Below are 22,788 nucleotides of genomic sequence, written 5' to 3'. Positions count from 1 at the left end.
TCGGTAGTGAAGGCTGGCTGGATTAAAGAACGCAGGGGCAAAAGCATTTAATAAAACTGCCATAGTGTCATGGTGTTTAGTGTCTGCCTTCATTCCATTCCCAGCCCATGTGTGGAGCCACTGATGGGCCCTGGGTGAAGGCCTCGGCCTGAGACCCTACAGCTGCTGACCTCCAACACCCTTTTCCAAAGAGATACCAGGTTCAGGCTCTGCCTGCCAAGAGGGCGCTGGTCTTCCCACAAACCAGGAGGCCCAAGCCCTTGCACGGGCCCCCTGTAGCTGCCAGTGCCATTCCCCAGCCCAAAACACTAAGCCCCTGACTTGGAAGCCCCCATTGGACAAGGAGGAGCCAGATCAGCCTGCTGGCCCCTCCACAGCTGCAGACATCTGAAATGTGTTTCTCTGAAACCTCTGGCACATCCAGAAGCTCGTGGTTTTCGTAGACATTCTTTTCTTTAGCTTTTTGTTTTGAAATAACTTGAGGCTTACAGAAAAGTGGCAGAAATACTAAGAGTTCCAGCAGATGCTCGGTCCAGCCGCCCCCAGTGTTAGAACCATACTGGATACAGTCATGTGAGCCAGTAAATATGCACGGCTGCCACGTGGAGCTCACCTCCAGCCAGGCCTCAGGCCTCCCCAGCGCTTCCCCTAGTGTTCTCGTTTTGGCTTCCATGTGGCGCTCAGGCATCCTATCTGCCTAGTCTCCCCGGATCAGTGACAGTTCCTCGGGCTTTTCCTCCTCATCCACAACCTTCACACTTGTGCTGAGAACCGCTTGGGCAGTTGTTGCAGTGTCCCTCAGTGTCCTGCCTGTCCACTGCTTCCTCATGATTAGCTTGAGACTGTGCGTCTTTGGTAGGAATCCTGCTGAAATGACAACATGTCCTTCCTGGGATGTCATGGCTGGGAGGTGAGCTATCTATAGGCCCTGTCATTGGTGGTGTTGATCACTTAGTCAAGATGGGGTGTGCTCATTAGGGACAGGCCGAGTGGCTTTCTCCCGTGGGGCTGTGAGTCACGCGTGCCCTCTTGTCCCCCTCTCTCTAAGTAGCTTCCTTTCCGGGCCTTTGCTGGGGCCAGCAGCTGGCAGTGGCCTTACTGGCCCACAAGTCCTCATGCTATCGGGGGAGCACACATTCCAAGGCGTTTGCCAGACCACCTGCAGACAGGTGCCACCCCTCAGCCACCCTCTTTGCCCACCCCCCATCGCACTGTCATAGTACTTGCGCACGGCCCCCTTCACTGAGCATTGGACCTGCCTTTCTCTGTTAGGAACACAGTCGAGCATCATCCTTTTTCTTTTTTTTCATATTTATTTATTTATTTATTTTTAATTTTTATTTATTTATGATAGTCACACAGAGAGAGAGAGAAGCAGAGACATAGGCAGAGGGAGAAGCAGGCTCCATGCACCGGGAGCCTGACGTGGGATTCGATCCCGGGTCTCCAGGATCACGCCCCGGGCCAAAGGCAGGCGCTAAACCGCTGTGCCACCCAGGGATCCCTTTTTTCATATTTAAAGTTATTTGTTTCCTGATGACCTGGCTGTTTCTTTGCCTTTATTTGTTTGTTTGTTTGTCTTGGGTTATTTTTTTGTTTTGTTTTGTTTACTGATTTGATTTTTTTTTTTTTTTAAGATTTTATTTATTCATGAGAGACACACAGAGAAAGAGGTACAGACAAAGGCAGAGGGAGAAGCAGGTTCCATGCAGGGAGCCTGATGTGGGACTTGATCCCCTGTCTCTAGGATCACACCCTGGGCCAAAGGCAGGCTTTAAACTGCTGAGCCACCCAGGCTACCCTTGTTTACTAATTTGAAAGAGCAAAAGGCTCTTTATTTCTTAGAGAAATTAGCCTTTGGCCTGAGGGACAAATTTTTTAGATATTTAGATATTTCCCCTTACTCCCCCAGGGCAAGGATCTCCTCTCCACCCTGTGATCTTTCGGAAGCTGCCAGGAGGCACTGAATCTTGGTAAGCCTCTGGCAGCCTGAGACTGCCCAGTCTCCTGGGTTGGGTAGACCCAGGGGTGCCCCCATTCTCTTCCTTTTAAAGGGCTCGTAGGGACATCTGGGTGGCTCAGTGGTTTGGTGCATGCCTTCGGCCCAGGGCATAATCCTGGGGTCCCAGGATCGAGTTCCACATCACGCTTCCTTCATGGAGCCTGCTTCTCCCTCTGCCTGTGTCTCTGCCTCTCTCTCACTCACTCTCTCTCTCTCTCTCTCTTTCTTTCTCTCTCTCCCTTTCTCTCTGTGTCTCTCATGAATAAATAAATAAAATCTTTAAAAAATAAAAAATAATAAAAGGGCTCACAGTCTTAGTGTCCTGTGGCTACCATAACAAGTCACCATAGACTGGTGGCTTGAGACAACACAATTTTATTCTCATAATTTGGAAGTTAAAAGTTCAAAACTAATGTGTGTGTGGCTGTGCAATCTCTGAAGGCTCCAGGGCAGGATCTTGTCTCTACTAGCTTCTAGGGACTCCAGGTGCTCCCTGGCATATGGCCATATCACCCTAGTCTCTGCCTCTAGCCACATGGCCTTCCTGTGTCTCCTTTTTCTCTTTCTTTCTTTCTTTCTTTCTTTCTTTCTTTCTTTCTTTCTTTCTTTCTTCCTTCCTTCCTTCCTTCCTTCCTTCCTTCCTTCCTTCCTTCCTTCCTTCCTTCTTTTCTTTCTTTCTTTCTTTCTTTCTTTCTTTCTTTCTTTCTTTCTTTCTTCCTTCCTTCCTTCCTTCCTTCCTTCCTTCCTTCCTTCCTTCCTTCCCTTTCCTTTCCTTTCCTTTCCTTTCCTTTCCTTTCCTTTCCTTTCCTTTCCTTTCTTTTCTTTTCTTTCTTTCTTTCTTTTTTTCTTTTCTTTTCTTTTCTTTTCTTTCTTTCTTTTCTTTTCTTTTCTTTTCTTTTCTTTCTTTCTTTCTTTCTTTCTTTCTTTCTTTCTTTCTTTCTTTCTTTCTTTCTTTCTTTCTTTCAAGATTTTATTTATATATTCATGAGAGATGCAGAGAGAGGGAGAGGCACAGGCAGAGGGAGAAGCAGGCTCCCTGCAGGGAGCCTGATCCGGGACTTAATCTCAGGACCCTGGGATCATGACCTGAGCCAAAGGCAGATGCTCAACCACTGAGCCACCCAGGTGCCCCTGTGTCTCCTTTTCTGTCTTATCAGATCATGTTGGATGGAGGGATGATCTGGGATGCTCTCATGTTGAGATCCCTACCTCAATTACATCTGCAAAGACCCCTTTTCCAGTCACATTGGAATCCAGTCACAAGTTCATAGTGGAGATGTCTCAGCCCTCTGCCAGCATGTTCCCATGACTTGTTTTGGTTACTCTGTCACCAGCAGTCACACGGTCTTATAGGTCTACATGGCTCTGTTTGGTGACTTTTTTTCTGTCTGCATCCACCACACCAAGACCCCTTAATGGTCTACGCTGAGTTCCTGCAGCAGCTCCTGGAGCCAGACTACTGAGGGAAGAAAGGTCTGAGCCTGGAGAGTCTTTGCAGAGCACCTCCTGCCTGCCTTGAGCCTGTACCGGCTGTTGCCTCCTGGGGAACTTGGAGCAGGAGTTGGAGGGAGGGTGAGGCCATAGATCAGAGCCACATGAGGCTGAGACCAAAGGTCTGGATCCTTTCCCAGGAAGGCATTTTCACAGAATGTGTCCACATTGAAGGTGCCCATGCCCCTGACACAACCCTAAGAAAGCTGTGCCATCATCCGCATGCCCAGATGTTGGGGCCATCCCCTGGGATCCATAGCATAGAGGATGTGCTGAGCCATAGTTGTACTCACTGGGGGTGGGGGTGATACGGTCTCTGTGCCCTCCCTCCATCCCCACCAGCTGATAACCCAGCAGCTAGCTTGAAAAGTTCCCCAGATGCTAGTTTCTCATTGTTGGTTTATGAACAGTTTTGGATTTATATAAAAATTGGCAAAGGTAAAAATTTTTTTTAAAAAATTGGCAAAGGTAACAGTTCCCCTACACCCCACACACCTAATTTCCCCTATTAGTGACATCTTATTACTTTGGTACATTTATCACAACTAATGAGCAAATACTGATTACTATTAATGAAAGGCTATAGTTTATTCAGATTTCCTCAATTTTACCTAGTATTCTTCTCTTGTCTCCAAATCTCACCTGATGTCTAATTGTCACATCTCCTTAGGCTCTTCTGGGCTGAGACAGTTTCTTGGACTTTCTTGTTTTCAATGACCTTGACAGCTTTGAGGAGGACTGGTCAGGTATTTTATAAGATGCCCCCTAACTGGGATTTGTTTGGTGTTTTTCATGGTTGTCCTGGGGGGATGAGTTTAATGAGAACCACAGAGGTGAAGTGCTCATCACACTGTAACCACAGCACATGCCATCAGAATGATTCTTCATGTGATATTGACCTTGATCATCTGGCTGAGGTGGCATCTGTCAAGTGTCTCCACTGTGAAGTTACCTTTCCCTTTTCTGTGCTGGACTACTTGGAAGGAAGTCACCATGTGCAACCCACACCCAAGGGAAGGGAATCACACATACTCCTTCCTCAAAAGCAAAGCAGCTACATAAAGTATCTGGAATTCTTCTGGGAGATTGTCTCTTCCCATTTATTTATGTATTCAAATCATTTCTTCATTTTTTTAAGACTTTATTTTTAAGTAATCTCCACACCCAGCATGGGGATCAAACCTGCAACCCTGAGATCAAGAGTCACACTTGCCACCAACTGAGCCAGCCAGGTGTTCCTAATCATTTTCTTTCTTTCATTCTTTCTTTCTTTTTTTAATTCATGGGAGACATAGAGGGAGAGAGAGAGAGACACAGGTAGAGGGAGAAGCAGGCTCCATGCAGGGAGCCTGATGCGGTACTCGATCCCAATCCCAGGATCACACCCTGAGCTGCAGGCAGCCGCTCAACTGCTGAGCCACCAGGTGTCCTCTAATCATTTTATTTCTAACTGTGGACTTGTGGATAGTTATGTTATACCTTGGGTTATAATCTCATACTTGTTGCTCAGAGTGTTCCAGCTTTGGCCCCTGGGAGCTCTTTGATTTACCTCCCTCTCCCATTGTCACACTCCCATTGGTTTGATTGGCACCTCAGGGTGCTCTCGGCTTGTTTATGTTTCCTGCCCCATCTTAGAAGCAGTCATTCTTCTTGGAGCCAGGGCACAATTTAGGTAGGAAACAGCAACAGAAGACAAGTGGAGGGGAATCTTGTTTGTGCCTTCTAGGACATTCTGTCCCGGCAGAATGAGGTATCTGGGAGGACCTGGAGGGTGGGAGGGACTTCACAGCCTACTCATGGGAAAGTACATTGATTTATTGGATAATTTTAAAGCACAGGAACTGCGACCCCCCCAGCAGCACCAGTGCACAGTTGGCATCTTGGTGACACTAGTCCTTCATCCCTTTTTCTATTTCCCTCACTGTGGTTTGCTGAGGTTTACTGAGCTTTGCATGTACTTCTACCTAGAGGTTAAATGTAGGTTTTCAGGGAGGAATCCTCGGGGATTCAATCCTCAATCCTAAGGAATACTTAATCCTCAAGTATTAGGGCCCTTTACTGTAAGCTTGGCCAGAAAGGTCAGACAAACTTGCAGTAGGGAAAAGGTTAATTTTCTGTTTCTGTAGATTGATCTCAAGTCCAAGCTGACAAAAGCCCATTGGGTGCATGGGTCCAGGCAGGTGGGGGCCTCAGGCCTCCACAGCCCACAGCTGACCAGACCTCTGCCTCCTACTATGTGACCTTGCAGGGGTGGCTTAACTTCTCTGAGCCCGTCTGCCAGGGTGATACTAGGTTTTTAAAAAAAAAAAAAAAAAAGACAACTCAGAGTCCTGTTTGTGATGATCAAATCAAAGAGCCAATGAGAAGGGCTTTTGTCAATGATTAAGCGATCTGTGCTGGGGACTGGCATTCGGATGCAGGTGCCCACGTCCTTTCCCTGCAGGGAGACAGAAGCCAGGCTGGGAAGAGCACCCTGCTAGGGCAGTTCTGGCTTCAGGTGACTCACGGATGAGTCACAGGCCGGAGGCGGGTGGGGGAGGCCCTCCTCTCACCAGGTCTCACCGTGCCTCCCCCTCCTAGGACCAAGTCTCCTGCCGCCCAGAGCTGGCCTGGTATGGGTAATGGTGTGAAGGAGAGTACGGCGCGCGTGCGTGAGGATGCCGAGGCCATCCTGCCCTCACCCGTCAATTCCAAGGCAAGTACCCTGCCTCGCAATGGGCATTTTCCTGAGGTTCCCTGTTCTGTGTTGCTCTACCCCATGGCAAATCACCACCCCACACCACACACACACACGCACGCACCGTGGGCAGAGGTTGGGGTGGGGGCACGTTCTATTCCATTTAACGTCCCGTTTGTGACATGGATCCACCCTGCCCAGCCACTTGGTAAGAAGCCAGAACCTCACCCAGATTTGGCTAGGATGTCAAAAGGTGTCCTTGAACTCCTTTCCTTGCTGGGATTTGTGAGCACGAGAGAATTAGTCACAGGCAAGGCCAGCTGTGGGGGAGGGTGCTCGCATGCAGGGTGTGCTGTCAGCTTCCAATTTCTTCTCTGAAGTTCATCTCTGATTCCACCCTTCGCTTGACAAAAAGGTATAGTCCCTTTTAAAGAAATGGGATCAACCCTGTCCTTACTCACCAAAGAAGCCAGTAGAGTTCTTCTGGCTGAACCTGGATCACAGACTGACCCAGCCCCACACAGAAACCCAGTTCTAGTGCCCATAGGCCATTCTCAAAGTCCACAGGGTCAAAGGCTGAAGCGGCATCAACCTTTCCTCAAATTGTAGGTTACCCTGGGAAGCCCCAGGTGGGTAGAAGGACCGATTTGTAGGGTCAGTATGCAGGGGAGCAAGGCCAAACCCCAGGGCGGACAAATCTATCCCTCAGGGCATAGTGAACTTGCCAGCAGGGCAGGAGGGTGATGTGGCTGGCTGACTGAACCCCACCAGGTGGAGGTGCCCAGCAAAAGGTCTGGCAACTGTCGTGCTCTGGGACGCACACAGTGCTAGTTTTCCTCCGTGCTGGCCAACACCACCATAAGTCTTGGCTCACATGGCCAGCCTCATGTGGGGAACTTACTTTGTCAAGTCCCCTTTCTTTGTTAAAGGAACTGAGAGCATCTTCTTGTGGGGTTCACAGCCCATGTGGCTCCTGTCTCTGGATGGCCTGCTTTCTCTCTACTGGGCTGTCTGGCTCGTTCTTCATTTGCAGCCTCTCCCCATATGACAGGTATGGAAACTGGCAGTTCCATGACGCCTGAGCTGAGCTCTTCAAAGAGCAACTGGCCCTGGTCACTTAAGAGTCACTGGGAGCTTTGGCCAAAGGCAGTGGCAGCCTCATCACCGAGCACAGGAGCTGGGCTCGCGGAACATCCCTTGAGCGCCACATCCTGAGTTAGGGTTTAGGGATGCAAGTGCCGGACGTGCTAACATAACTTTGTGATCATAAGCTACCCCAGAAGCTGCCTAGTAAAGGCCGTGGAAGGGACACATCGGCTCTGCCTCTGGTACCAGCAGGGCACATGGACTGTCCATGAAGTACCTCCCTCTGCTCACAGTGGCCCACTAGGTGAACACTCATCACATGGATTCGCAGGGGAGATTGGAAGCCAGTTGGGCCTCGGAGCTGGTGCCAGAAACACCACTGAACCTTCTGGCGTCTTACGTCCACACCTCACAGAGAGCATGGAGCCAGACCTCCAGAGCCTTGCTATATGATCCAGAAAAAGCAGGGGGTCCCCCAGTGACAGGCTTCTGTGAAGCAAGGAGAAGATGGAACCCCACGGTGAATCTCCACCTCCAAAACATAGAAGGGAAAATACTGCCGTGGGAAATTGTTTCTCCAGGGAGGGGAGGGTTGGGCTACTGGAGGAGGTACTGGGACTGTTAAGGGAAAGGAGCCAAGGCCCTCCAGGGACAGGGCCTGATCGCAGGACATCATGGCCCTGGGGAGCACCCAGACCCAGCTGGGAGACAGCAAGTCAGTGTATCAGAGGCGAGGAAAGTGGGATCAGAGAGGCCATTGGTCATTGCAGGCAATCAGGACAGAGCCCAGATTCAGGCCAGGTTGTGCGGACAGACTCAGAATCCAGCCCTGCACCCCTCATCTACCTGCTGACCTGAGCAAACCTGGGGTGGCCCTGGACCCCACCATGCCCACTCAGACCCAGGCTGCCAATTGTACTCCTGAATGCCCCTTACCCCTCCCCTGGTCCTCGCCCCCAGCTCTCCACCCTGAGCTTCTGCAGGCACTGCCTCTTCTCTGGTTACAGTTAAAATGGCATGCCTACCTTCTGTGCATCTCTATGTCTCTTTGGGTAAACACCAGCCTGCTCACTGGGCCCCCAGGCTCCATGGAGCCCAGCCCCCACCCTCCTTTCATCTCTTCTCCCCTCCCTGTGCCCCTTCCCTTTCCCTGTGTCAACCACTCTGCCTTTCTTGTGGTCCCCTGGGACCCCCTGCTTCTCACCAGGGCCCCTGAGTCTTTCATTCCTCCCCCTCTAATACGATCTCTCTCTCTCTCTCTCTCTCTCTCTCTCTCTCTCACACACACACACACACACATATCCTGGTTAGCTGCACCTCATCCTTCAACCTCAGCCACTCACCCCCTAACCACACTCTCCCAGGACCCTAAGCCCCCTCCTTACAGCCACCCTGGATTGGTGACTCTACATATTTTTATTTATTTGAAAGATAGAGAGCTCGAGCAAGAGGAGGATCAGAGGAAGAGGGACAAGCAGACTGCCCTGAACTTGGAGCCTGACACAGGGCTCGATATCAGCACCCCAAGATTATGACCTGAGCTGAAATTAAGAGTTGGATGCTTAACCAATTGAGCCACCCAGGCGCCCCTCCACATTTGTCTAAAGCTTTAGTTCATGTCTGGCTCTCCCTGTGGACTTGCAGTCCCCGGCAGAGTGGGGCATTGTATGATGCCCACCCCCACACATGTGTGTCCTAAGGCCCCTTAGGGCACCTGGTTCCTATAGGACTCCAGGGATTCCTGGGATCACTGAGTGACCTGCCCTTCACCATCCTTCCTCACTGCGGAGCCAGGAAAGATGGGAGTGCCTCCAGTCCCCAGTGCTCCCCGTGACTGCTTGGCGAGAGTTCCGTGGCTGAGTCAGCTGGGGGAATGGAGACTCCAAACTGATGAGCAGGTGACTTCTTGTGACTCCTCACGGGGAGCCTTGAGAAGACTGGGGAAAGTGCTGGCTCTGAGACTGGCCTCCTGCTGCAGGCTGCCACTGTCACCCTTGTCTTGGCTGGATAAAGAACCACAGATGTTGGCTACTGCTATCCTGATGGGAAGTTGTGGAAAGGGGTCACACTGACATAGTAAGGGTCTGCTTGCCCAACACCACTATCTGATCCCCAGACCACAAGGGCCCTGGTGCCTTTGTTCTGACCACTGCAGTGTAGGGGTCCAGCACACACAGGTGGTGGCTGCAGCCAGAATCTGCACTTGGCCAGGCTGGGGTGGGGTATGTGACTCTTCTGTTTGGGATCAGTCCTATTTATTGTAGGCTGTCTCTGAGAAGTTGGAAACTCATGGGACAGCCCAGCCAGTGGGTCACCTCTCATGTGGATGTTCTCTGTCACCCGGAAGGTTTTCACCATGTCCTGCCCAGGCTGTGTGGCTGGTGGACTCATGAAAGCCTGCCCTGTGTCCCACTGTGCCCAAGACCCACCAAGGCTATGACACTTGGACAGCTGTGCCTTTTACAGCCTTCGACCAGGGACAGAAGGGAGATGCTGCTTCTGGGTGAGGTCCCTAGCAGAGCTGACCTCTCTCTTACGGCAGAATGTATTCATGTGTTTTCTTGCAGAGTGATCACAGGCAAGTTCTCAGCTCCCTCCTGTCTGGGGCCCTGGCTGGTGCTCTTGCCAAAACAGCGGTAGCTCCTCTGGACCGAACCAAAATCATCTTCCAAGGTAAATGCATTCTGTCCGTCTGTCCTGTATGATAGAGATGCATCCAGACAGTCACCCTCCTCCACAGCCCCACGAACTGCACTGCAGATTGGCTTTAAACATGTCTCTTTTTTTTTTAAGATTTTATTTATTTGAGAGAGAGAGTGAGCAAGAGAGAGAGAGAGCACAAACGTGGGGAGGAACAGAGGGAGAGGGAGAAGAAGACTCCGTACTGAGCAGGGAGCTCAATGTGGGACTTGATCCCGACTCTGGAATCATAGCCTGATCCACAGGCAGACGCTTAACCAACTGAGCCCCCCAGATACCCCTAAAAATGCCTCTTTAAAATCCACTTAAAAACTGTTAGCCTCCTAGAGCAACCATCACAAAGAAGCACAAACCAAGGAGCTTACATTCCAGAGGCTAGAAGTCTGAAATCAAGGTACCATCCAGGTTGGTCCCTTTTGCAGACTCCAGGGGAGGAGCCCTCCTTGCCTCGCCCATCTCCCCGGGCTCCAAGCATCCTTGCCTTGTGGTCACAACACCCCAGACTCTGCTTTCCCCTCTGCATCTGTGTCCTCTCCTTTTACAAGGACACTTGTTATTGGATTTAGAGCTCACTCCACCCCAGGATGACCTTAATTTAATTACGTCTGAAAGACTGTTTTTCCAAATAAAGTCACATTCACTTGTCAGGACTTGAGGACATGGACATATCTTTTGGGGAGGCCTGATTCAAAAGACCATTACCAAAAAAAAAAAAAAAAAGACCATTACCCTCCATCCTTGGGTTAAGCAGCCACAGAGTCAGTCCCCTGAAGATGAGGCCTTTCTGTCCCAGAGACAGTGACCAGTGCCTGAAATAGCACAATCACAGGCTGGGACCCCTGCCCCTCAACTGTTTTGGAGGAAGGGGCTGCAGATTCAAGCCAGGCTGTCCCCGCTTGCATGAGCTGGTCTCTTAGCCTCTCTATGCCTCAGTTTCCTCATCCATAAAACAGGACATTAATATCAACATCCCGAAGAAGTGAGCTGGCATGGGAAAGGGTGTGCAGCTGAGCATGCACCTCCCTGTGCGTCGGTAGCGTTGTTACCTGGAGTGAATGCAGTGTAGTGCCCTGCAGGGAGCTGGGTTTAGTTCTGACGGTATAGGTGTGTACACACAGCCGCACGGATAGAAGTGCGGGGGTGTCCTGGCAACACAGCAGACACTGGAGACATGAGGAGAGGGAGGTTATAAGACCACCACCCCTCGTGACCACAGTGGCTCAGGCCCTCATCAGCAGAGTGCACTGTCACATCGGGGAGCAAGGTGGCAGCCTCCAGGGGTGGGAGAGGGTGCTCAGGGGTGCCACACCGGCACCTCTAGGCATAGAACATGCCCAGGCCTTGTTCTGGGAGGGCCAGGCTCCTTGGTTGCTCTGCACAACTAGTGGCTAGGAGGCTCCCCACGAAGGAGTTTGGTTGAATTGGAGTCCAGTTGGGTTAAAGGGTGCTGAGTTCCCCAGGCCTCTGCAGAGATCCTTGCTTTCCTGGGGAACAAGGTGGCAGCTCAGCTCCCCTTCCTGGGGATAAGCTGACACACAGGTAGGGCCGGGGCCCGGGGTGGGGGCAAACGCAGCAGGTGAGGAGGTTCCCTGGAGGAGGGCCACCCTGCCTGGGATGACCAGCACATCAGCCCCTGGTGGGAGAGCGTCCTCACTGGCTGTTCTCACTCCCAGTGCTCAGACCTGACCCCCATATTGGGGGTCCCACAGGCTGAGGTCGTCCTTTATTCCTAATGGTCTCTGTTGTGTTTTTTTTTTTTTTTTTCCAGTGTCTTCAAAAAGATTTTCTGCCAAGGTGAGTCACTAGGTTACCAACTCCTGGCTCTGGGGCCTTCACCATCTGCCCTGCTGGGCTGGCGGGAGGTGGCCATGGCACATGGCCCAGGGGTGGAGGGAGATGCTTTTCAGAGTGTTTTTTCCCTTTGGTTCTCCCACAAGCCAGTTTCCAGGCTGCCCGGTGACCGGGGCCTCCCCCACCAGGCCTTCGGGCAGGGGCTGCCTGTCCTGGCACCCCAAGCTCTGCCTGGATGTAGCCCACTCTGGCAGCTAACAGGAGATCCTCATGCTTGGGGCAGTGGGAAGAGGACTTAAAGTTCTAAATCTATGATTTCACATTTGATTCATTTTTTTAAAAATTTTTTTAAATATTTTATTTATTTATTTATGATAGTCATACAGAGAGAGAGAGGCAGAGACACAGGCAGAGGGAGAAGCAGGCTCCATGCACCGGGAGCCCGATGTGGGACTCGACCCTGGGTCTCCAGGATCGCGCCCTGGGCCAAAGGCAGGCGCCAAACCGCTGCGCCACCCAGGGATCCCTAAAATATTTTATTAATTTATTTGAGAGAGAGAAAATGCACAAGGGGATGGGGAGGGCAGAGGGAGAGGGAGAAGCAGACTCCCTACTGAGCAGGGAGCCTGACGTGGGACTCCATCCCAGGACCCTGAGATCATGACCTGAGCCCAAGGCAGACGCTAAACCAACCGAGCCACCCAGGTACCCCATATCTGATTCATTTTTAAATGGAGAGCAGGCATTACCTTCTTGGGAAAAGAGAAAGAATATAATTGAAATCTAGACTACCAGACAAACCAAACATCTGTGTGGGGCTCTCACCTGCAAACCTGGTTTGCCCTGGCTCGCTTTACTATTCCTACTCCTAAGGTCAGGGGAGTAGAGACAGAGGGGTCCCTATGCAGGACCCAGAGAATGTGGGGGGATAAGGCAGGGTGGGGTGGATAACGCAGCCCCCAGTCACAGTGCTGGACAAAAGAGGTGTTGAGCTGGGGGGGTTTGGAGCAGGGCAGGCAAGGCTGCTAACCATGCCCGTCTCCCGCAGGAGGCCTTCCGGCTCCTCTACTTCACCTACCTCAACGAGGGCTTCTTCAGCCTGTGGCGCGGGAACTCGGCCACTATGGTGCGCGTGGTGCCCTACGCCGCCATCCAGTTCAGCGCCCATGAGGAGTACAAGCGCATCCTGGGCCGCTACTATGGCTTCCGCGGGGAGTGAGTACCCGCCCCCCAACTGCCCCCCAAAACCCTCTCGGCTCTGTCCCATCGTCCTGCCCTCCTGCCTTCCGCACGACCACCATGGCAGCAGCCCTGTCGTTTGCCCTGTCTTCCCTGAGATCCCGAGTCTCAGCAAGGCCTGTGATCCCAACTGTGCCCCCGTGTCTGAAGGGAAGGAACACTTCATGAGTCCACACAAGCAGATGGGAAGGAAGGGCAACCGTGGGAACCTCAGAATGACCTCCACCCAAGAGACTCAGTTGCTTGGCCCCGGGGAAGCCAGTCCCTGCCTGTTCCTGGGTTCTCCCTGCTGGCCGAGACCTGTGGGCACCTCCAGCTTGGGGGGGTCTCACTTTCTCTCCTCCTTCTCTTTCAGAGCCCTGCCCCCCTGGCCCCGCCTCCTTGCAGGCGCACTGGCTGGGACGACAGCTGCTTCTCTGACCTACCCCCTGGACCTAGTCAGAGCAAGGATGGCCGTGACCCCAAAGGAAATGTGAGTTCCCAGGCCGGGCATGCCGTTCTGCAGCTGCTCCAGAAAGGCAGCAATGGTTTCTCTTACCCTAGGGGTCAGCCTCTACTTACAGCAAACCAAAAGTCTTCATTTTTTTCTTTAAAGATTTATTCATCTATTTTGAAAGAGAGAGAGGGAGAGAGAGAGTGGGGGCAGGGGAGTACAGAGAGAGAGGGAGAGAGAATCTCAAGCAGACTCTGTGCCAAGCATGGAGCCCAATGTGGGGCTGGATCCCACGACCCTGAGATCTTGACCAGAGCTGAAACAAGAGTCAGATGCTTAACTGACTGCAGCCCCCAGGTGGCCCCCAAAAGTCCTCATTTTGAATTAGCACAGATAAGTTACAAGACAAGGGCTACTCCTAGCAGTGATTAGGGCAGTGAAGGTGGGATATGGCCTGAAGCATGCATTTCCCCCTCCAGCACCAAAGCATTGCAAGGTGGTTGTGTTCCTTAAAGAAAGCAAGCATGGCATCCAGATCCTGGCCCACCCCACTCCGGGGTTGCTGACATTAGTCGAGGCCAGCAGCCCCTCTTCATGCCCATAACCCACCCACTCTGTCCCTCTGTCCTGCAGGTACAGCAACATCTTTCACGTTTTCATCCGCATCTCCCGAGAAGAGGGCCTGAAGACCCTCTACCACGGGTTCACGCCTACCGTGCTGGGGGTCATTCCCTACGCGGGGCTCAGCTTCTTCACCTATGAGACGCTCAAGAGCCTGCACAGAGGTAAGAAGCCGGGGGTGAGGGGGAGCACATGCTGCACCTCCCTGGGCTCACACAGACTCAGAGGCTGGACACTGAGGCCCCTGCCCTGGGAGGGACGGGCTCCCGGCCGAGGTCCGAATCAGAACAAGACAGGCCCAGGCCACCATGGAGGCAGCTAGGCTCCCAGACTTTCCTGCCAAGTTGTCAGACCAGTTTTGTGAAGTGCCACCAAGAGCAGTGGCCGCCGCTGGGGCCCAAAGCATCGGGTACAACCTAGATGTAAGGGGAAGTGCCTTCTGGTGTTGTAATTTTGAGAAATTCCAAAAGTTCCGAAAAGTGCAGAGGCCAGTATATCATGCCTGAACCTGCTACCCTGGGCCGGACAGGTGTCAACAGTGTTCCAAGACGATATTTGTGAAAGAAAGCAAATGTACCAGGTGAAACTGAGGTTCCCTTGTTCCCCGCCCTCAGTCCCCTCCCTCCTGAGGGTTCCTTATAAGAACTGCGTCCCCCAGGCAGTTGGAAATATTTCTACATATGTGTGTGTGTGTGTGTGTGTGTACGTGTGTGTACGTGTACACATACCAGGAACAATACGTGGTCCTGTTTCCTGGTTAGAAGCAATAGCCACGGTGGAGCTACCTCCTGCACTTTCGATTAGCGCCTCTGAGCCCCAGGCGCCCCTGAGTCCACCCTGCCATATCCGAGCCTCTGTCCCATCATCCTTTCAGCAGTGAGGTGGGCCTGCCCTGCTGGGGGCCGTTGGGTGCTTCCAAGTTTTTAGTGATCAGGAGACACCCCCGAGCACCGCACAGCGTGTTGAGTGTGAGCCCCTGGTTTTGGGATTTGCTCTGGCCGCTGCTCTTTCCAGCAGCTCTGCTTGCCCCCCAGCCCTGTCCCCGCGTCCTTACCCAACTTGGGTGCTGGCGGAGTCCTTCAAGTCTGCCCAGTGTGCTGGGCAAACCGCGCTGTCTCACTGGTTTGAATTCCTAGTGTTAAATTTACAACCACACGTTTTTAAGAACCCCGCTGTTTGCTGCCTCCTCCTCCATCCCACTCATGTCCTGTCCTGGCACCTGCTCGCCTCACCAGCCCCTGCATCCCTGCAGAGGGTGCCCACAGAACAGGCTGTGGAGTGGAGAGTGGCAGACACTGTATTGGTTTCCTTCTTTGCTTGACAGGAAAACAAGAGTGATTAGATGTGAGCTCATTCTGCATGGTGGGACTTGATTAAATGATGGCACATTTCTGCCTTTTTCAAAACTTTTCAAATTTGATTTAAAAGGAGTGGCCAGGAGGTGAGGAGGCTGGGGCGGGAAGGCCCAGGGGAGCCAGGGGGTCCCGCACCACCGCAGTGACGGAGCATGAGCCTGTGTGAGCGCCAGGCATGGGGTGCAGTGACAGCTGGGTGCGTGCCCCCTGGCAACACCCTTACACGGTCCCTCTGTCCCTTGCCCACAGAGTACAGCGGCCGCCCACAGCCCTACCCCTTTGAGCGCATGATATTTGGGGCGTGTGCCGGCCTCATCGGGCAGTCAGCCTCGTACCCGCTGGACGTGGTGCGGCGGCGCATGCAGACAGCCGGGGTCACGGGTCACCCGCACGCCTCCATCATGCACACACTGCGTGCCATCGTGCGAGAGGAGGGCGCCGTGCGTGGCCTCTACAAGGGTCTGAGCATGAACTGGCTCAAGGGCCCCATCGCCGTGGGCATCAGCTTCACCACCTTTGACCTCATGCAGATCCTGCTGCGGCACCTGCAGAGCTAGGGATCCTGCAGGCCAGCTGCTCTCGAGACAGGGAGCCGAGCTTCAGCGTGCAGCGGACCACTGACCCCTTTTGTCTCTGAGCCTGTGGAGCGAGGGTGCGCTTGGTTCCACCCTGGGAGCCACGTCGGAGCACCTTGTAGAACAAGCTGGGGGGCCTGGCCTCGGTCCCAAAAGCCAGCAACCCTGGAAGTGCAATGTTGGGACTGGTGGGCAGGGGCTCTCATGCTCTCCCCATCCCTCCTCCCCAGGGCTGGCCCTGTCTTCTGGAGGCATTGTCCTCAATGCCCTGAGCTGGGAGTGACCAGTGCCACCTCTCGGCGCTCTGTGACCTGGGACATGCTCCTGATTCTAGTGACCGCATGTCACAGGGCGCAGAGCCAGACTCTCTGTCTGCCCCTGTGCTCACAGATGGGAGGGAGCCCCAGAGTGTACACAGATGCCTGGCCTCCGAGCCCAGCCAGCTCAGCTGGGGTGATACATACAGCCTTTAGTCCCCTTCCCCATCCTCCCCCCAACCTGTCCTGCCTTTGCCATTACTTCCCAGGTGACATGATTCCTCTGTCACCAGAGCCTCCTGCTCGGGAACAGCCTTCTCCCAAGAGTATTATTTGGATCCTGGACTCTGTGGCCAAAGTAGGGCCCTAGGAGGGGGTTCTCCCCTCTGTTACCTGCTCACCTGGTTTGTAATGTTCCCAGGAGGGTCGCACCTCCTCCAGGCAGCAGGGTTTGAGCAATTGCCATGGGTTTGCATCTGAGTCCTAATCTGGAGGCATCTGCTGAAAATTGGGGACCCAGGTCACCCCTTCTGGGCCAGGAAGCTTCTACCCCTGTCCCCCAGGCCACACCAACAGAGGTGAGGCCTCAGACCCCAACCCTCAGACCCTGGGCACAGCGGCTCCTGGGGGGGGACCTGTGGCATCTGGCATGTCCCTGGCTCCCCACCTGAGTGGGCACTTGGCCAGGACATGGGGCGGTTTCGGGTGCATGGGGTTATCTGATTTCTGTGAACGGAATGCATGGAGGCAACTGGTAACCTTTGTCTTCCCCATGTAGGAGCCCCTGAACAGCGTGTGGCCTGAGAGTAGGAAGCCCGGAGGGTGGGGGGGCTGGGGTCTGCCAGGTGTCACAGGGACGCAGAAACACCCGTTTCCGAATGATATTTGGAGTTTCTTGATTTCTTTTGGTTTTGCTTTTCAATCCGGCTGGTGCTGGGTCTAGTCACCATAAATCCTGACCGGCACAAACCGGTTCCCAGGTGGAGTAACCAGAGGGTGACCAGATAGCTCTGCAGCCACGTGTGTGTGTGTGTGTGTGTGTGTGTGTGTGTGTGTGTGTGTGTGTGTGTGTGAGAGAGAGAGAGAGAGAGAGAGAGAGAGAGAGAGAAACGGTCGGAGGGCGTGTTTGCACCACGCACATTTCCAGTTGTGACTTTCATCTCTCCCTTGTGTTCTGTCTCATTTGTGTTCTTGACCTCGACCTGCAGGTGTGTAGACCCTTCTCTCTGTCCTTCCTTGCATGTGTCCACCTGCCAGCCTGAGTCTCATCCCCTGGGTCCCACGGCTGTTCTGTTGGGTGGGCTTCCCACCTCCTCTCCCTGCCTTGCCCAGAAGAGGCAGGAGAGGCAGGGACCCCTCACAGAGAGACGGTGTGGGGACCTGGGGGCCCACCCCAGGCAAGTGAAACCAGATGAATGGTTGGGCAGCACCCCCTCTGAGCCACAGGCTGGGTCACCGAGGGGAGGGCCCCAGGTCCTGCCGGCCCCCGTGTGCCCCCCAACGGTGGCTGTCAGCCGGGTGGGCCTCGGGGCTCCTCCCACCCCCAGCCCCGCACACAGCTGGGCTAGTGCCCGCTGCGGCCACACCCCTCCCACTGGTGTCCACCCTGATTTGGAGTTACATTTTGATGCCATGAAGACACTTTGTTTATATATAATGTTTATATATTTTAAAGATTTGTGCCAAGAGAGTATATTTAATAAAAATTAAAATGACTTTTTTTTTCTGACCACGTCCTTCTCTTCTTCAGCTCTCACCCCCAAGCCCCACCCACTGCAAACCAAAAACAGGGTCAGGGTTGAGGTTATTTTGACAGATTTTAAACATATTAAATAAACCTTTTTTTTTTTTTTTTTTTTTTTTTTAAGTAGGCCCCACACCCAATGTGGGGCTTAAACCCAAGACCCTGAGATCAAGAGTTGCACACTCAGGGCACCTGGGAGGCTCAGTGGGTTAAGCACCTGGCTCTTGATTTCAGCTCAGGTCATGATCTCAAGGTCATAGGATCCAACCCGAGTCAGGCCCTGTGCAGGGCATGGAACCTGCTTGGGGTTTGCTCTCTGCCCCTCCCACCTCTCTCTCTTAAAAAAAAAAAAAAAAAAAAAAAAAGGTAAAAAAAAAGAGTCATGTGCTCTACCAACTGAGCTAGCCAGGCACCCCTTGAATAAACATTTTTAATGTATTTATTGTTTGAATTATTAATACATACTGTGGTCTTCTAGAAAACTCAAACTGTACAAAAGGGTTATGGTGAGAAGTAGGTCAGCCTTCCAGTTCCCTCCACCAAGGTGTCTTCTGTTCCCAGTTTCTCATGTGTCCTTGGGGAGACATCCTGGGCATAAACACTTGTCCCTTTTGAGTACATACTTGGTGACCCACGTCATCAGTCAGAACGGGTTGCATCCTGCTGCAGCGACATGGCCTTCAAGTCCTGTTTCTCTCCCGGGCACTGCCTGTCTGTCATGTGCTGGGGGCTCCACTCCTCAGCTGAGGCTTTAGGAGCGAGCATGGCTGTCTGCAGGGGCCCGAGGATGAGGCCACCAGATGTCTCACAGTGGCCATTGAGACTTGCTTCAGGACAGCCCAGGTGGCCCAGGGGTTTAGAGCCACGTTCGGCTCAGGGCGTGATCCTGGGGTCCCGGGATCGAGTCCCACATCGGGCTCCCTGCATGGAGCCTGCTTCTCCCTCTACCTGTGTCTCTGCCTTTCTCTCTCTCTCTCTCTCTCTGTCTCTCTCTCTCTCTCATGAATATATAAATAAAATCTTTAAAAAGAGAGAGAGAGAGAGAGACTTGCTTCTGCGGCAGCCCATTTCCTGGACCAACCTGGGGTGTGCTCACCCAACCAGAGGTGGGAAGTGGGAGCCTCCACATGCCGGGGGGAGGGGCAACTGGGGGAGCATGTGTGCCTGTGTGTGCACACTGGGGAGGTGAGTGGTTCAAGTACATTCTGCCTTGCTGGCCCCAAGCCGCTCTGATGCTTTCATTGAACCAGGTTTCATTTTGTTTTGTTTTATTTTGTTTTTTAAGATTTTATTTATTTAAGAGAGAGAAACAGCGCAAGCAAGGGGAGCAAGAGGGAGAGGGAGAAGCAGACTCCCCACTGACACGGGGCTCGATCCCTGTACCCTGAGATCATGACCTGAGCTGAAGGCAGCCGCTTTGCCAACCGAGCCCCCCAGACGCCCCTCAACCCAATTTCGTACACAGTGGTCCCTATTACATACAGTTTGTCTTACTGTTAAGCCACAGTTTGGTGTTTCCCTGGGGTGGTGTCCTGTGATGCCATCTACCAATCCTTTATTGATGGCCATCGGGGTTGTTAGTGCTCTGTTGTCATGAGAGCTTGGTAGTGGCCCCTGGAGCCTGCTGAGCTTGCCTCTCACATCCTACTGATTTCTGGTCATTCCCACCTCACATCCCAGCCCCTGAGCCTGGGAGGAAGGGGTCAACTCCCCATTTCCTTCCAACCACTTGGCATCCCCTAAAATATAGAGGTAGGCAGGTGACCCCATCTGGGCCCATGACAGAAGAGATGTTTACTAACCATTTCCAGGGAGAACTTCTGGAAGCACCCTCCCTCTCCCACTGGCCCCGAGAGAAGGAACATCAGTGCAGACAATTATTGGGACTATCTTGTGATCACAAGATAGGATGCAATCCCAGGGTGAAGCGGACACTGCCGAAAATGGAGCAGAGATGAAGAAAGGAGTTGGATAATGGTGACATTGGGCTGCTGGATCCAGCTTTGCCTGAAGCTCTCAACTTCTGGCAATAGGAGTGGCTTTATGCTGTTTACTGAAGACAGTTAGGGTTGAGCTTCCTGACACTCTCTGAAACAAACATCGTATGTGCCACTTTGCACTCATGTACTAGTGTGTCTGGGTTTCCAGGAACAAAATTGCTAAGTAAAGATCAAGGGTTATGTTAACTGATGCAGCCAGTGCCCCTCCCTAAGTCCAGCATTCATGGTTGCCACCAACTGCTTTTGGCTGGAAGCCACTGCAGCCCGGTCTGGGGGCTTCCCCACCGGAGCATGACCTGACAGCCCAGGAGCAGCCCTCAGCCAATGATTGTAGACAGTCCCTCCCCAGTGGGTGGGTCACTCAAGTGAGATCCACACTGTCCCCCGAGGTCCCCAACAGGACCAAGCCTAGGTGCCCCACTTTGTCACCTGTTCATCAACACCTCCTCCCTCCCTGTTTCATGTCTCTGGCCCCAAGGAGTCTCCCTGGGGTGACCTCCCAGGTAAACCATGGGTCCTGAGTCCTCGTGACAGGGTCATCTTTGCAGGGAATCTATCCAGAAATAAATAGGAATGCCAGATAATCCTGCAAGCAGATGGTAGCATGCTTTTTAAAAAGAGATTTAGGGATCCCTGGGTGGCGCAGCGGTTTGGCGCCTGCCTTTGGCCCAGGGCGTGGTCCTGGAGACCCAGGATCGAATCCCACGTCGGGCTCCCGGTGCATGGAGCCCTCTTCTCCCTCTGCCTATGTCTCTGTTTCTCTCTCTCTCTCTCTCTCTGTGTGACTATCATAAATAAATAAAAATTTAAAATAAATAAATAAATAGAGATTTATTCATTTATTTGAGAGATAATGTGTGCAGGGGGAAGGGGCAGAGGGAGAGGGAGGATTCTTAGTGGACTCCCCACTGAGTGGAGCCACATAGCAGGATCCTGAGACCATGACCTGTGCTGAAACCAAGGTTGGCCACTTAGCCGACTGAGCCACCAGGTGCCCGACGGTAGCATTTATACCACATCCTCTCACTGTCTGGAGTTTCCTGCGGCCGCCAAAACAACAGCCCTGGACTCGCTTGAAACAGATTTATTCTCTTAAACTTCTGAATACCAGAGGTCCAAAATCAAGACGTCAGCAGGTTTGATTCCTTCCAAGGTCATGAGGGTCTATTCAGGCCTCTCGGCTTGCTGCTGGCCAGATGGCTATCTTCACAGCACATCTGTGTCTAAATTTTCTTACAATGAAAAAAGAAAATTTTCTCATATAAGGACGCCAGTCCGGTTGAATCAGGGCCCATCTTAATGACCTCATTTTAACATAATCACCTCTTTAAAGACCCAGTATCCAAATACAGTCATATCCTGAAGTCCTAGGGGTTAGGACCTCAACATAGACGTTTGAGAGAATGTAATTCAGTGCCTGCCCTCACCAACAGCCAGCCGCCAGCCTTGTAGGTCTTCACTGTTCCGACAGGGAAGCAGTAGGGCATCCAGGGGCTGGGTGGTGACCAGGCAGTGACAGGAGGAGAGCGAGGTCATGAGGCCTGGGACTTGACCAGGTGGAGGTCCAGGGACCCAGACGAGAGTCATCTGGAGGTGTGTGGGTGCATCTTGGGTTCCATCTTGGTTTGTTATATCTTTTCTCCCCACTGTTTTTTTCCTTTGCTCACTTGAGTTGAAAGTTTGACTTGTGGGACGCCTGGTTGGTTGAGCAACTGCCTTTGGCTCAGGGGGTGATCCCAGGTCCAGGGATCGAGTCCCACATCAGGCTCCCCCCAGGGAGCCTGCTTCTCCCTCTGCCTATGTCTCTGCCTCTTTCTCTGTCTCTCATGAATAAATAAATAAAATCTTAAAAAAAAAAGTTTGACTTGTTATTGGGTTTTCTTTTTTTTTTTTTTAAGATTTTATTTGTTGATTTGAGAGAGAGCGAACAGGAGCAGGGGTGGAGGGGAGGGGCAGAGACAGAGGCAGAGGGAGAAGCAGACTCCTCCCACTGAGCAGAGAGCCTCCCTCAGGGCTTGATCCCATGACCCCGGGATCATGACCTGATCCAGGCACCCCAATACATTCCGTTTCTTGTACTAACAGGCTTCTCAGCCTGGGCACCACTAGCATCTGAGCTGGGGTCATCCTGGGCACATTTGGGTGCCCAGCAGCATCCTTAGCCTCCACCCCCCCCCCCCCAAGATGCACTGGTGTCTCTGTCCCCTCAGTTGTGACAACCCAAACTGTCTCCAGAAGATTGTCTCCAGACATGGACTATTGTCTGCGCCTGTGAGAAGCACTGACGTGTGGTGATTACCACTGCTGTGTCCGTTAACAAAAGTCATACTTCTAAAAACACAGGATCTTGACCACCCCCTATCTTCCCTATTTTTCTCTGATGTGGTTCCACTTAGTTTCTCTCATTCTTATGACTTTTCTTTTTAATTGTGCAATGTATCCCAGAAAGAGTGTGTAAGACATCTGTGGTTTAACGCCCGGCAGTGAGAGCCTGTGACCATTCATGGATTCTTCGTGCCTTGGCCTCGTCCCACGTGGGGCCACACCCCACTGTACCTGCTGTGCCTCACGCGTGTGCTAGTCACGCTCTTGCTTTTTTTTTTTTTTTAATTTTTATTTATGATAGTCACACAGAGAGAGAGAGAGAGAGAGGCAGAGACACAGGCAGAGGGAGAAGCAGGCTCCATGCACCGGGAGCCTGACGTGGGATTCGATCCCGGGTCTCCAGGATCGCGCCCTGGGCCAAAGGCAGGCGCTAAACCGCTGCGCCACCCAGGGATCCCGCTCTTGCTTTTCTTTAGGCGTTTCCACCTTCCT

General features: G+C 52.6%; 1 protein-coding gene across 9 annotated transcripts in view; it reads left to right on the top strand.

The window, feature by feature from the left end:
- The window catches only part of SLC25A42 (solute carrier family 25 member 42), a 31,153-nt gene extending 13,197 nt beyond the window's left edge, over window positions 1-17,956 (top strand). For 5 of the 9 annotated variants that reach the window (XM_072786637.1, XM_072786636.1, XM_072786643.1 and 2 more), the window contains 7 exons: window positions 6,074-6,188; window positions 9,824-9,929; window positions 11,725-11,750; window positions 12,796-12,962; window positions 13,342-13,458; window positions 14,053-14,204; window positions 15,645-17,956. In XM_072786637.1, the coding sequence (XP_072642738.1) occupies window positions 6,108-6,188; window positions 9,824-9,929; window positions 11,725-11,750; window positions 12,796-12,962; window positions 13,342-13,458; window positions 14,053-14,204; window positions 15,645-15,952 (957 nt within the window). In that variant the 5' untranslated portion in view covers window positions 6,074-6,107 and the 3' untranslated portion in view covers window positions 15,953-17,956. Of the gene's footprint in view, window positions 1-1,912; window positions 1,974-4,165; window positions 4,240-5,891; window positions 5,991-6,073; window positions 6,189-9,823; window positions 9,930-11,724; window positions 11,751-12,795; window positions 12,963-13,341; window positions 13,459-14,052; window positions 14,205-15,644 lie in introns of those variants that run through there. The other 4 variants (XM_072786638.1, XM_072786635.1, XM_072786639.1 and 1 more) reach the window with 3 other exon arrangements.
- Window positions 17,957-22,788: the final 4,832 nt, after the last annotated feature.

This window comes from Canis lupus, chromosome 19 (genome assembly GCF_048164855.1).
Source record: "Canis lupus baileyi chromosome 19, mCanLup2.hap1, whole genome shotgun sequence".
Lineage (NCBI taxonomy): Eukaryota > Metazoa > Chordata > Mammalia > Carnivora > Canidae > Canis > Canis lupus.
This window is presented reverse-complemented; position numbering and strand designations above follow the sequence as displayed.